The sequence below is a fragment of the Elephantulus edwardii genome, unplaced genomic scaffold, assembly GCF_000299155.1.
Source record: "Elephantulus edwardii isolate Elephantulus edwardi_28Jun2011 unplaced genomic scaffold, EleEdw1.0 scaffold00028, whole genome shotgun sequence".
Classification (NCBI taxonomy): Eukaryota; Metazoa; Chordata; class Mammalia; order Macroscelidea; family Macroscelididae; genus Elephantulus; species Elephantulus edwardii.
In genome coordinates, this window is record NW_006399778.1 from 14,359,208 (window position 1) to 14,370,163 (window position 10,956).

Consider the following 10,956-nt stretch of genomic DNA (forward strand, 5'->3'; position numbering starts at 1 on the left):
TTGGCTGGAATTTTTCCAGACCAGCCAGGACTAAATATTGATACTTTCACATCAATTAACCTCATATTTTAACATGCTGAAATACTTTGTTTTATGAACCTGCTCTTTTTCTCTTAATATCTGCCATGGATTTTTTCTTTTTCTTTTTTTCTTCTCCATGCACCAAATAGTCTTTTGAAAAGTGTTTTTGGCTCAGCCGTGCCCTGTAGTCAGCAGGACTCTGTGGGAAGTCAGGCTGACACCCTGTTCCCAGGCTTGAAGGTTGAATATTGAGTGTCCAGTCCCCTCACCTCTTCAGGGTCTCCTGGCTCCCTAAGGCACCCTGGTCTTCATCCCCACAGGCAGCACAGGAGGCGGACGCCATCCAGGAGGAGATGAACGAGAAGATAGAGCGGCTCAAAGCGGAGCTGGTGGTGTTTAAGGGCCTCATGAGTGATGTAAGTGCGACTGGCTGCCACCCCAGGCACCATGATCTCCCCACCCCCATCATGCAAAAGCTTCATTCACTGAGGCGGCCGGAGCTCGGCTTCTAGTTAGAATCCTGGCTGCTGCGTTTGACCATGAGGATGACAGATGCATCAGAGACCAGGCGCCCTCCCCCTACTCCCGCTTCCCCTTGGTCTGAGTAGAGATGCATTAATCTGCTGCTTAACCCATCCCGCCCTCCCCAGGGCTCCTCGGACGGGCTGTGTGTGTTCAGTTGGGGTTGTCGTCGATGAGGGCCAGTGGTGACCCTGGCCTCTATGTCTGGGCATAGTTGGGAGACTGGCAGATCAGGGCCCCCTGTGGGGATGAGGGAGACCCCAGGTCCAGTCTCTGCAGCCTAGGGGGCTTCAGACCCACGGGCCTCAAGCATGGCTGCTTTGGAGCATCAAGAGAGGTCAGTGTATACTTCTGACAATCCGGTGTCTCCCTGAGGGCCATGGGGTCATGGAGCTGTTGGCAGCAAAGATGTCCTTCCTGCTGGGGGCCTGCATTTCCTACCACCTGCGCCCAGTGCGCAGAAAGAAGGAGTTGACGGCTCAGCCTGGCTCAGCTCCTGGTGCTGAGTGGCCACGGGGCTAAGTGTGGCTATCAGGAGACTTCCCATGTGGAGCATCGGTTGGATGCAGGGGTACCCTCCATGTCTCCTCAGCTGTCAGCTGTGGAGGAACCCAGGAGAGAGAGTGGCCTCGGCAGGTGCCTCTGTGAGGGGGACTGGCTGGGCTGCAGGTTGGGGAGAGAAGGCTATCATTCAATAGTGTGAGTTGTCTTTGTTCTTTGCTTTAACAAAGTGAATGCTGACTATCTGCAGAGAGGACGCCCTCCAGCCTAGGGAGACCAGAAAACATGGTCTTATATTATCCACTGGGTGCCAAAGCCCTGAGCCCCCCTAGACCCCCTACACGCTGGTTCCCACAGCCCTCCCCGTTCTGAGCAGCAGTGTTGACTCAACCCTTCATCCTGGACTCTGCGGACTGCTCACCGCCAGGAGCCTGGGGACAGTGCACCCTCATCCTTGCTCCTCTCCGCGCTCACGTAACCCCTGCTGTCCTCCCTGCAGCCCATGACAGACCTGGACACAAAGATCCAAGAAAAGGCCATGAAGGTGGACATGGACATCTGCCGCCGGATCGATATCACGGCCAAGCTGTGCGATGTTGCACAGCAGCGGAACTCGGAAGACGTGTCCAAGATCTTCCAGGTGAATAGGACCACCTGCTCACCAGTGCCCACGGCTGCCATCGCCCCTCCCGGTGCAGTCCTGCCCTCGACTCCTGCCTGGGAAGGTCCCTAGTACCCCATGCCCTGCTCATTTCCCTTCCTCAGCAGGTAGTAGTTACCCACTTTGGGCTCCACTTGGAGAACATAGAACCAGGGAACGTAGAGCCCCAGCTAGCCTAGTCCTTCTGGCTCTATGATCTAGCGCGGCCACTTCATCCTGTGGCCCAGAGGGTGACGTCCTCTCCGTTCAGGTGACCAAAGGGCATATGTCATTCTCAGAAAGCTGCTTCTTGAGTTTTGGGTTGTTGTCTGGCTTTTGCTTGAGTCCAGGGCCATATGGTGTGTTGTTGCTTTAAGTGTGTGACCTTGGGCCTTGCTGGGCAAGGTGTGTGCTTCTGGGGGGCCCTTCCGTCACTCCAGACCTTCTCACTGCCCCCTTGCTGGAAGCAGGAGGCTCACAGCCATGTTGCCTGTGTCTTGTCTGCTTGGAGTGGAAGCTTGGTGTGTTCCTTCACTGATGCCCATTGCCTTTGTATGTGAGCTAGACTCTGCAGAGCTTGGACTGGTCTTGGCCTCTGTGATGGGTTCTCCGTCTCTGGCTGGCTCTGAGATGTCCCTTGTGGCTCTGGACCCTGGTCTGGCCCACTCCTTTCCCTCACTTGTACAGCTGCTTCTTTGGTGAAGGGCAAACCCAGCCAGCAGCCTTCCAGAGCAGAGGAAGGATCCAGGCCATCCGTCATCTCCGTCCTGCATGTCCCCTCACTTCATGCTTTTCGCTAATGCCAGCTGCTTTGTAGAGGACCTGCTCATCTCCTGCCCGCGGTTGGCCCTGGCCACATTCCATCCTCTGGGGGATACCACTCCCGTCTTTGCTGGGAGTCCCCACTCCCTATCCCAACAGACCCTCCCAGTTACCTCCATCTCTTCCTTTCTGGCTCAGGTGGTCCCCAAAAAGAAAGAGCGGAAGGCGGCTTCGGATGATGACATCTCAGAGCAGGATGGAGAGGTGAACCGGTTCTCAGACGATGAGGTTGGCTCCATGAACATCACAGATGAGATGAAGCGCATGTTCAACCAGCTGTGAGTGTCTCCCCCCAGCACTAGGGGGGCAGGGCTCCCCCTTAACTTCTTCATTGATCCAAAGGCAGGTGTGGCACTGTTGGGCAGGCCTGCAAGGAAGCTACAATATGTTTGTTTCACCACCCTGTGCTTTCAAAGACCTGGGGTTCATGTACAGCATTTAGAATGTGGGGAATGTCACATTTGTAGTTTCTCTTGAAAAGCTGCATTGATCGGGCCTCTCTGGTTCTCAGGGCACAATTGCCAGGAGCCGTTAGGTGTCTCCAGCACAGCGTGCGTTCTTAGGTCACCTGAGCCCTGAAGGATTCCCTTGACTGCAGACCATCAACTCAGATCTCACACCCCCTTCTTCCCCAGGGCCTCCATCCCTCCAACCCCTCCTTACTCCCACACCAGGCCTTTGTGTGTAGGGAGCTGGCAGGGCCCCTTCCCTGCAGTTTCCAACAGGTCTGGTGTGAGCCTTTGCTCCTGACCAGATTTCACAACACCTACCAGTTCCCTTCCAGATACCCTGACATCAGATTCATTTCATATCCCTGGACACTTGCCTCTAAAGTTCTTGGACTTTGCATTTAGCATTTCACTGTCCAGGGGTCACTCTTTCCTTTACTAATACCCTGAGGATACACAGGAGTTTGTGACACGCCCACGCCCCCTGACTCTTGGCCTAGTGCTCTGCCTTCTCCTCTCTACACTTGGAAGAGATGTCATCTACCTCTCCACACTGTCCATGTCCTGGATCCTTTGCCAGCTGAGCCTGTGGACTTGTTGGGATACCAGGAAGTGTGGACAGGAGTAGGAACTGGGGTGCAGATGGGCAGTCTTTACCTGGATATCCTTGTTCTCACTATCCCCTTGAAATAGAACTGGGACAGGAAGCTGTGCTTAGGCCATTTGCTATTTGAAGGTACCATAGAGACCTCCAGACTCTTGATTTATTTTTCAACATCACTTCAAAAATCTTTTGATCTCACCTTTTGCTAATGAGCAGAAAAAGTACCATTGGCAAGGCTAGATTTTTCTCCAGGCATTCCTGAACCTAGGATAGATTTGTTTGACCCCAAAAGACCTGAGGCTGGACTCATTTGGTGGAAGTAATGGGCTTCTCTAAAGAAATTCTTGCCCTGCATTCTGATAAAGTAGCCAGGGAATCTCTTAGCTGACCAGCAAAGAGACACATCCCAAAAGCTGAGTGTAGGGTGTTCCAGGGAGGGGCTGGGCTGGCAGATCCTCTTGTGGGCTTGGAATAGAGTTCAGCTCACAGTCTAGCTACGAACAGAAGCTGTGGAAATGACTGGCTGCGTGTTGACAGGTCTAAACTGAGTCAGTAACCAATTAGATTTATTTGCTTGTAAAGTTGCCTAAATGAAAAAAAAAATTCTCCCATCACTCACCAACCACCCCCTCTTGCTGGAGTTCCAGCTGGGGCTGTGATTACCCCACCCCAGGCAGGGAACTGACATCTTCTTTACTGTGGGCTGAGGCCCACAAAGACCCTGCCCCCAGCCAGCTCTGGGGAGCTTTTGAATAATGTACCCTTGTTAGACCTGCATTTTGTTTTGATTAAAATCAGTTGCTTGGGATGCAGACCAAGGAGAAGGGAAGGAATCTGCAAACTTTCTCTCTGCCCCGCACCCCTAAACTCTCCCCTTTAACTTCACCCTCCAGACTTATCAAGGGAGAGAGCTCTCTTCCCAGCTCCTCCTCTTGTCCATCTTCCTGTCCTTTCCCTCAGCTGTGGTTTCATTCCAACCCAGACGCTGGAAAGGAAGTGAAGTCAGGAGTTGAGTATGTGATGCGATGATGGGTGGCTCCCAGGGGCACATGCTCTGTCCAGCAGTAGCCAGTGGCTGGCTGGGCTTCCCTCTCCTTCTCACCCTTCTTCACCAGCCCCCAGCTCTGGTTCTTGGACTCACAGAGCCACCTACAGGCTCCAGAAGGAACTATTTTGCAGCAGGCAACCAGTATGCCTGGCTCTAGGCAACTTATCACCAGAAATTCTTCCTGGGTCCAGCCCACTGGTTCCCAGTATAATCCATTGTCCAAAGGCTGGGAGCAGTGCCCAGGAAGAGTTGAGAGAGGGAGTGTAGGCAACAGGGGGTTGGGAATCTGGAGACTTGGGTTCCATATCTTCTGTCGCTGACTTACTGGGTCAAGTGATTAAACCTTCCTGTCTGTGTTAGTCATTGTGAGTCGCAGGCGACTCGATGGCACATAGATCAACAACATCTGTGTTAAACCAAGTGATCTTAAAGGTCCCTTCCAGTTAGGGTAGCCAGTGTGTCTTGATAAACTCTTCAGTCCCCAATAGCCCAGTGCCTCTAGTTCTAATGAATAGTTGGTAGTGTTGTAAGTCATCAAATTGCTTCTATCCCACAGAATATAACCCTGTTAGATTGGAACTGTCCCATAGGGTTTCCCAGGCTGCTATAAGCTTTACAAATGATAGGTTAGTGGTTCAAACTCACCAGCAGCTCTGTTGTTGTTGTTGTTATGTGCTGTCGAGTTGCTTGTGACTCATAGCGACCCTTTGTACAACAGCCCTAAACTCTGCTCTGTCCTGTGCCAATGGCACTGTCTCTGACACCCCCACCCTGATTACCCCAGTCATTGAATCAATCCACCTCATAGAGGGTCTTCCCCTCCTGCGCTGTCCCTCCACCCTCCCAAGCATGATGTCCCTCTCCAAGGACTGGTCTCTCCTTACAACATGTCCAAAGTATGTTAGACGGAGCCTCAGAATCCTTGCCTCCAAGAAGCCACCCGGTTTAACCCTTTCCAGGACGAATCTGTTTGTTTTCCTAGCAGTCCATGGTACTCTCAATACTCTTCTCCAGCACCACAGCTCAAAGGCATCAATTCTCCCTCTATCCTCCTTGGTCATTGTCCAACTCTCTGATGCATAGCAAGTGATTGCAAAGACCATGGCCTGTATCAGACGCACCTTAGTCTCCAGAGAGACACCATTGCTCTTCAGTGCTTTGGAGAGGTCCCTAACAGCAGACTTTCCCATGGCAATGCGCCTTTTACTGGCTACTGGTGCCAAGAGTGTTGACTGTGGAGCCAAGCAAACTAAAGCTGTGAACAATCTCAATCTCTTCACCATCCATCCTGATGCTGCCAATTGGTCCAGTGGTGAGAATCTTTGTCTTCTTGACATTGAGCCTCAATCCATAATGGAGGCTGCAGTCCTTGACACTCTGCAGCAGGCGCTTCAGGTTCTCCTCAGTTTCAGCAAGCAGGGTTGTGTCATCTGCATAACGCAGATTGTTGATAGATCATCCACCACACTTGACTCCACATTTCTCCTCATAGAGCCCAGCCTCTCGGATAATCTGTTCTGTATACAGGTTGAAAAGGTATGGAGATAGGACACATCCCTGGCATACACCCTTCCCATTTTTGAACCATGCAGCTCTGTAGGAGAAAAAAACCCTGGTGATCTATGTGTAAAGATTAAAGCCTGGGCAGTTTTATAATGTTATGTAGGGTCTCTGATTTGGAGGTTGTGTAACGAAACACCCAACAGTCTTGACAGGATCCCATTGCCACAGTTTTTTTCCCCTCCAGCCTTTAATTGACAACTAAATGCTTAATAAGTGTGCACTAGTTAGTGTTCCTTCTAACCAATATCTTCTTCTGCCTTTGAGTCAATTCTGACACCTGCTGACCATTGATTTCTGAAGCTGTGAATTGTTAGCTGGAGAGATTGCCTTTCTCTCTCCTGAGGAGCCCTTGGGAGATTTGAACTGCTGATCTTCTGATTAGCAGCCCAACAAGTAATGCACTACATCACCAGTTCCCCTTTCAAAAGGAATAAGGGGAAGTCATGCAGGCTTACATTGCAAATTCAGTTTCCAGTCATTAGTGGTTGGTCAAGGACACTGAGCCCTCTGAGCTTCAGTTTCTTCTTCACTGTTAGTAAAGTTCTGTGGAGTCAGTTTTGACCCATGGCGACCCCATGTACGACAGACTCAGACTTCCCAGTGCCCCGACACCCGGTGTCAGACACGTTGTAACAACCATTGTGTCTGTCCCTCTCGCTGTGGGTCTTTCTCTTTCCCCCTAGCCCTTTACTTTCTTTTCCAAGCGTGAAGTCTCCACTAATTAAAACCTCATCTCAGAACTCAAGCCCATTACCATCAAGTCTGAACTGACACACAGCTGACCCTGCACTGGGTTTCCAAGGCTTTTTAAATTACACAGGAGGACATTGCCCCTCTTTGACCCAAGGAGCCACTGTGGATTCAAACCACTGAAGAGGCATAGTTTTTGGCTTAGCATTGCGACTCCCTGCGGACTCTGCAGTCTAGCATCTTTGAAGGAAACATTTCATTATGCAAATAATGTGTAATACATTATACACTTTAAGAGTTAAACGCCATGGGTAAAATGAATATTTCCTTTGCCATCACAGTTTTTTTCTTTTGCAATGCCCATCTCTCCACTCCACCCCTTGTGATGAGTCCCTGCGAGTCTGTCCGTCTGTCCATTCATGACCTCTGTGTTACCCCCACAGGCGAGAGACCTTTGATTTTGATGACGACTGTGACAGCCTGACTTGGGAAGAGAACGAAGATACGCTGCTGCTCTGGGAGGATTTCACCAACTGCAATCCCACCCTCGACCTGCAGGGGGAGGTGAGCCCCGCCCGGCTTCCCAGAGGCCTTCCCCTAACACCTCCTTCAAATTTTCCTCCTTCTCTTTCCCTGTGGCCCCACTGCTTATCTAAATCCTCTCTTTTTTTCTTTTTCCCCAGCAAGAAGAAAACTTGGGCAACTTGATCCATGAGACAGAATCCTTCTTCAAAACGAGAGACAAGGAGTACCAGGAAACGATAGGCCAAATTGAGGTAAGGACTTGGGCCCAGAGCCCGTAAGCTAGGCTCAGCTGGGGGCTACGTGGTTGAGACCCCTGGGGGTTTAGTGCCTATGTGGGCAGGGGCAGTAGTGTGGGGAGAGCACAGGATCAGGATCCCAAGGCATACCAATTCCCTGCCTGACCCTAGAAGAGTCATGTGATTCTGAGGCTTCAGTTTCTTAATCTGTAAAATGGGGCTAGTGATCACTGCCTGCTCCAGAGAGTTATTTTTACTTTCAAAAATTCTGCTGAAATTATAACCATAAATAAGTGATCCTTTCAAGTACATCTTCTCTAGAATCCATACTGCTACCTCATGTGCAGGCATTGTGCCTCCCATTTTACAGAGACATAAATGAGGCTAAAAGACACCAAATGACTCATTCAAGGCCTCACAGCCAGAAAACAGATTCAATCCCAGTTCTGTCTGACTCTGGACAGAGCCTGTGCACTTGAATATGTATGCAATGTGAATTATTGCTAATACTGTGATGTCATACTGAAGAAAGAGAAGGGAAGATGATTCCCATGAGGCTGGGTCTCAAGGGGACAACTGTGGTGGCCCTGATGGTGTCACCCCCGAGGAAGCAAGGATGGAGGATGCCCAGTCTTCTGCCCTGACAGTGACATAACCTCTCCCTTCTCCCATGTGGCTTCTTCTCAAGCTGGAGCTGGCCACAGCCAAGAGCGACATGAACCGACACTTACATGAATACATGGAGATGTGTAGCATGAAGCGGGGCCTGGACGTGCAGATGGAGACCTGTCGTCGGCTCATTAAAGGCTCTGCAGACAGGTATCAGCCCTGCCCTCCTCGGGGGTTCCATCGTTGGGTGTTTGAAGGGAATTGGTGGGCTGCAACTTACAGCCTGGCTTCATTGCGTCCACCTAGCATATCTTCTGTCATCCACCATCCATCTTTCTACCATCCTTCCTTCCACTGGTCCATCCTGCACCTCCTTGTCCATCCATTCTCCCAATCGTTGATCCTTCTATCCTGCATCCGTCTTTTGGTCCATCTTTCCTTCTACTGATCCACCCTTTCATCCATCCATCCATCCATCCATCCATCCATCCATCCAGTGAATATTCTGGAGCACTTACTGTGTGCTGAAACATTGCTATTGAACCCTGCAGCCACTCTTCAGGAGAAAGCTGGGCAGTTTCTTGTAAGGATAGGCTCAGAATTCCCTTGGGGCAGCTCAGCTCTGTCCTACATGATTATGAGTTGAAATTAACCCAGCAGCAGTAGGCTTGGGATGAGTGTGTGATCGATGCCTTACATATCTAATGTCATGGAGCTGCCACAACACCTCTCCATTGTTGATTCAGCATCACTTATTGAACACCTACTAAGTGCAAAGTTATGGGAATCCAGTGCTGAAGAACTAGTCATAGTCACTGTCCTCATAGTCCACAGGCTCTGTTTTCTGCTGATTTGCAGAGTGGAGGAAGCGGGCAGGGTACTGTCTCCATCTACCAATTGGGCTAACATTGTACATAAGAAGCCATTTCTTTCCCAGCTTCCCACTTAAGGCTGGCTAGGTCTGTCCTCAGAAGACTGGCAAACACCAAGATTGCAGGCTAGGGAACCATCTGGAGGCAGTTCTGCTGTGCTCCCTGGGGCTGCTGTGGATTGGAATGTATTCGGTGGAACCCAACACCATTAGGTGTACCCACACCTGTATTTGGTGACTGAGAAGTTAAACCCCAGATCCATGGTTCTTTCCCCCAAAGAGCTTGTAGTCTAGAGAAGTCAAAGTACTCTGGCCAATTCAAGGCTAGTTGGGGCCTGGAGAGGTCTTGAGAGCCACATTCAGTTCAAGAACTTAGAAGTTTCTGCGCAGAAATCGGGTAGAGACCTAGAGTCGGGTTCCTCTGAGTGGAGATTTAAGACAAGTGGTTACTCAGCCCTTCTGGCCCCCCAAATCCTTCAGGGGTCCCCAGGCTGCCCTCTAAGTATCCCCATTCTTTTTGCCTTCCAGAAATTCTCCATCCCCGAGCTCCGTGGCCAGCAGTGACTCGGGAAGTACAGATGAGATTCAGGACGAGTTCGAGCGGGAGGCAGATGTGGAGCCCATGGTCAGCTGATGACTGAGGCCCCGAGTGCCTGGTGGGGATGGAGATCGGGCCCTGTCCCCTGCCTCGATGGGGCCACGAAGGCTCCAGGGGTGGGGCTCACGCCCTCACGACGCAGACTTCCTACGCCCTCCCTTCTCTGGAGGCCTCGAGAGACTGCTGCTTCCTTCCTTCTTTCCTTCCACACTCCCCACCTCCGACCAGTCGGCCCCTCCCCGTCCTTCCACCCAAGGAATGGTGCTGTCAATTTCTATTGTTCTCCACGTTACAAATGCAGACTTCTGTCCGGACGATGCAGTGTTAACTGTGCCTTTTCCCTTAAGCTGAGCCACTTTGAGCTCCAAAGAATCCTTGCAGGTGTTTTTATACAAAACTCCAAGGTGAGGGCGGGTATCACGTGGTTTTCTACCCTCCCACCTGCTCCTCTGATTGGCCGTGAGCTCTGCCCTCCCTTCTTCTACCTGCCAGCGCTGAGGTGGGGTTTGGGGTCCTCAGCCTCACCCAGGAAGGAGCTGTTCGCGTCTGTCAAAGTTCCAGGCCTGTGTGGGGACCTCATTCTTTGAAGGCGAGGCAAATGGAAGGAGGGAGCAAATATAAATTTTTTCTTTCTTTTTGGATTGAGTGGCAAAGTGAAGGGATGAGGCACCGTGAGGGAAGGTGGAGCCTCACTGTGTTTATATTACTATGCAAAAAACCAAACAAAAAGCAGCTTGCCTTATTTCATTGTGGAAGGCAGACCCTCTGCTGGATCCAGGGCTTCCCCTGGGGTCTGGGAGGGAGGCAGAAGCTAGGACCATCTCTCTTGCAGCCTTTGAGGGTGAGCACTGTTTTGGGAGGAGAGTTCGGTCCAGGTTGGTAGCTGCGCCTGGGTTCTGTAAGACCCTTGGCCCGCCTGACTGCTTGCTTGCTTTGGGACCTTGTTGGTTTGGGACCGGTGTTTGGGTTTTTTTTGTTTTTTTGTTTTTGTTTTGAATTGACCTGATGACCTGATTGATGCTCTTTCCTCCCTCTCCAGCCAACTTGAAGGGGTTATAGACCTGTGATTTTTCTGTGAGAAAGTCTGAAGGGACCCAGGCCTGGTGTCCACTCCCTTTTGTAGTGGAGCTCGGGTTAAGGTTGGCCTGCCATCAGCTTGATTCCCCACTGTCTCTCAAGTTGACTGTTGTTTGGCCACCGGCTGGGAAGAGACATTGGAAGGGAGAGAGGAGGGAGACAGTGAAGGCTGCTGGCAGC

General features: G+C 51.1%; 1 protein-coding gene across 1 annotated transcript in view; it reads left to right on the forward strand.

Moving 5' to 3' along the window:
• Positions 1-9,735, forward strand: part of IFFO2 (intermediate filament family orphan 2) — a 46,655-nt gene extending 36,920 nt beyond the window's left edge. The window contains exons 3-9 of the mRNA XM_006883595.1: positions 342-437; positions 1,544-1,684; positions 2,645-2,784; positions 7,304-7,424; positions 7,544-7,636; positions 8,310-8,440; positions 9,630-9,735. Coding sequence (XP_006883657.1) covers positions 342-437; positions 1,544-1,684; positions 2,645-2,784; positions 7,304-7,424; positions 7,544-7,636; positions 8,310-8,440; positions 9,630-9,735 — 828 coding nt within the window. The remainder of the gene's footprint in view (positions 1-341; positions 438-1,543; positions 1,685-2,644; positions 2,785-7,303; positions 7,425-7,543; positions 7,637-8,309; positions 8,441-9,629) is intronic.
• The last annotated feature ends 1,221 nt before the right edge of the window (positions 9,736-10,956 follow it).